The following is a 2,923-nucleotide window of genomic DNA, read 5'->3' as shown; positions in this document are numbered from 1 at the left end:
TTACTGTAGGATAGTTGTATGCAGAGGAGGGTAGTAGCTGGTTACATTTCCTCAGTTACATTTGCTTGAGTAACTTAAAAAAAAAAAAAAAAAAGTACTTTCAGGGGTTTTACATCATTGTAATTTCATTTTACTTGAGCAAAAACATGACATAGTATCTCTACTCTTACTTGAGTAAAATTTCTGGCTACTCCATCTATTGTGAGTAATTAAATTAATGCAAACAAGCTTATTTTAAACAAATATGCACTATTATGAGACAAACTTTCAAATTTTTTTGTACTTAGTGCTTGCTATTTAAATGTTAATTTCCATCTGCTGAGTACGACAGAGTTTTAGGGCCAGGTTAGAGGGTTTTTTTTTTTTTTTTTTTTCGAGAATAAAGTCATCATATTTTTGAGAAAAAAAGTTATAACATTACAACAATAAAGTAATAATAAGTACAAGAATAAAGTTGCAACATTACGAGAATAAAGTCTTAATATTATGAGAATAAAGTCCTAATATTACTGGAATAAAGTTGTATTTTATGACAACTCCTACAAGAAGCACTTTCCTCCCTAAACTGAGAAATGTGGAGCTGGCCTGGCCCTAATACTCCCTTGTAGCAGTGTCATTTGGAGGTTGAGTGAAAATACAGTAAACAGTTTACTCTAATTTAACATGTATACATACTGTTACTATTGATTTTCTAAGTTTTATAACTGAAAACATTTATTTTGATTAATGTCAATTCCACCTATTTTTTTTATATAATGAATGTATGTTACATGTTTATTTCTATGAATATGCACCAAAGTTTCACATCATTTTGTAAAATGTTAAATTGGTTATGATCATGGATAAAAAAGTAGATCAGTTACTCAGTATTTGAGTATCCTCTTTACCTTTAAGAAAGTACAGTCTATTTAGTGATTACAATATCTGAAAATATTTCAATTGTCTACTTTTGTGGCATTGTGCAGACCTAATTGGATTCAAACTATCTTGATAATCATCAAAAAAAAGTAACTCAAATAGTGTGGAAAGAAATGCTTTTTTTTATTTTTATATTTCTTCTAAAAAAAGTTCTTGCATCTCTTTCAGGGCTTCCCAGTGATCTTCCATGGGGTTANTTCTTGCATCTCTTTCAGGGCTTCCCAGTGATCTTCCATGGGGTTAAAGGTCTTGAAACCCGCGAGTCCAGCAGCCCCTCATTCTTTAATGTTGCAGAAATAGAAGTGCTCATGGAGTATGTCAAAAAACTGTTTCAGACACAGGGGAAGAAAGGGCTGGCTAAAATAGCCCCAAAAGATATAGGCATCATCGCCCCCTACAGAAAGCAGGTGGGAATTGTTTTCAAACACACAACCCTTGATGGTTGCTTTTTTTTTTTTTTAACAGAATATAATATGTGTTTCTGAAACAAATAACTTTGAGGTGCATCTGAAAACTAAATGGTACAATGGTTTTATATCTTTGTGAAACACAGGTGCAGAAAATACGCAAAGCCTTGGAAAAGGTTGGGAAAGACTTAAAAGTTACTGACATGGGTGATCTTAAGGTAATACATACTAACATCATAGAGGGACAAGTGCTGTATTTTTTTTTTTTTCAGAACTATACGATTGGATGTAGTGAAAATGCGTACACAACCATACATTCAACACTTCATCTTTACAGTGTTTTTTATTACAAAGGTGTACTTAAGTAGCTCCATGATCCTTGTTTGCTGTGCTTGAAAAAAATCTGCATATGATAACGCTGATGTCAGTGTGCTTTGCAGTGGATTCAGTGTTTGAGGATTACCTGATAAGCTGTCTGCAGCCTCCAGAACTAGAAAAAGAACACTCTGTCTTTTTGGACATTGTAATTCTTGTCAGTTTTAAAAAGTCTCTCACCAATAACTTGGCCTTACATATGTTGATTAACATTTTACAGAACTCATTGAGAACTGTAGACCTTTGTTAACCATCTTGAAGTTTTTTCATTGGATAAATCTCTGCAATTTTGACTATTTTGATAAATTCTGTATTCTCTTACATTATACTGGATTTTGGTTTCTACTTTAAAGCCTTTAATATTCTGCTGCTCTTAAATGTTTACCTGAATTGTTTCCCAGTTAATCAATGAGTTTATCAAAGGCTTGTGTTATAAAAACAGTGTCTGAAACAACACATTTTGCACTGATAATTAAAGAGGGACATATGCCTGTGTCCTTAGGCAAGAGCCCCCTACTATTTGTTGTAGAATGAATGACCTGGTTGATCAGCACAACTATTATTTTAAATCCCCCTCCTGTCAGTTATTTATTTTATGTTTTACTGCATGCTTTAACTGTTGTTTCACTGTTGATCTAATTGTAAAACATTGTCTGCAAAAATAGGTTTTTTTTTAAATAAATACCAGTTATTGATCTGGTTAGTGATGTAACATATCTGTACTTGTGTTTATGTATGTGGCAGGTCGGTTCAGTCGAGGAGTTTCAAGGACAAGAGAGGAGAGTAATCCTGGTGTCCACAGTTAGAAGCAGTCCCAGATACTTTGATATTGACAAAAACTTCAGCCTGGGCTTTGTCAAGAATGAGAAGGTTAATAAAACAGCCACACACGAAGACGTTGAATATTCGAGATAATCCTAACTGTCTTTGTTTCTTCAGAGATTCAACGTGGCTGTGACTCGAGCCAAAGCTCTGCTGATCGTGGTGGGAAACCCCCTGGTATTGAATGCAGATTCTACCTGGGCCCGGTAATATTTCATATGCAAACGGTTGCAGACTTCAATATAATAGAAGTGAAATCAGAGCTTCCATAGAAGAAAATTCTGTTGTTTTTTCCTTTCTTTGTTTTTAAGCTTTATCGAGTACTGCAAAGAGGAAGGAGGCTATGAGGGCTTCACGCATGCTGAGGAAGATGAGGGGGAGATCGTAGCCAGATTGTCTGC

At 34.4% G+C, this 2,923-nt stretch overlaps 1 protein-coding gene across 1 annotated transcript in view; it reads left to right on the top strand.

Annotated features, from left to right (window-relative positions):
• LOC107091542 (putative helicase mov-10-B.1) overlaps positions 1–2,923 on the top strand; it is a 21,001-nt gene that overhangs the window by 14,775 nt on the left and 3,303 nt on the right. Inside the window, exons 17-21 of the mRNA XM_015385529.1 lie at positions 1,134–1,325; positions 1,472–1,543; positions 2,445–2,570; positions 2,640–2,728; positions 2,834–2,917. Coding sequence (XP_015241015.1) covers positions 1,134–1,325; positions 1,472–1,543; positions 2,445–2,570; positions 2,640–2,728; positions 2,834–2,917 — 563 coding nt within the window. The remainder of the gene's footprint in view (positions 1–1,133; positions 1,326–1,471; positions 1,544–2,444; positions 2,571–2,639; positions 2,729–2,833; positions 2,918–2,923) is intronic.

The sequence above is a fragment of the Cyprinodon variegatus genome, unplaced genomic scaffold (assembly GCF_000732505.1).
Source record: "Cyprinodon variegatus isolate N-32 unplaced genomic scaffold, C_variegatus-1.0 Scaffold16, whole genome shotgun sequence".
NCBI lineage: Eukaryota > Metazoa > Chordata > Actinopteri > Cyprinodontiformes > Cyprinodontidae > Cyprinodon > Cyprinodon variegatus.
The sequence above is the reverse complement of the archived record's forward strand: the minus strand, read 5'-3'. Positions and strand labels throughout refer to the sequence as shown.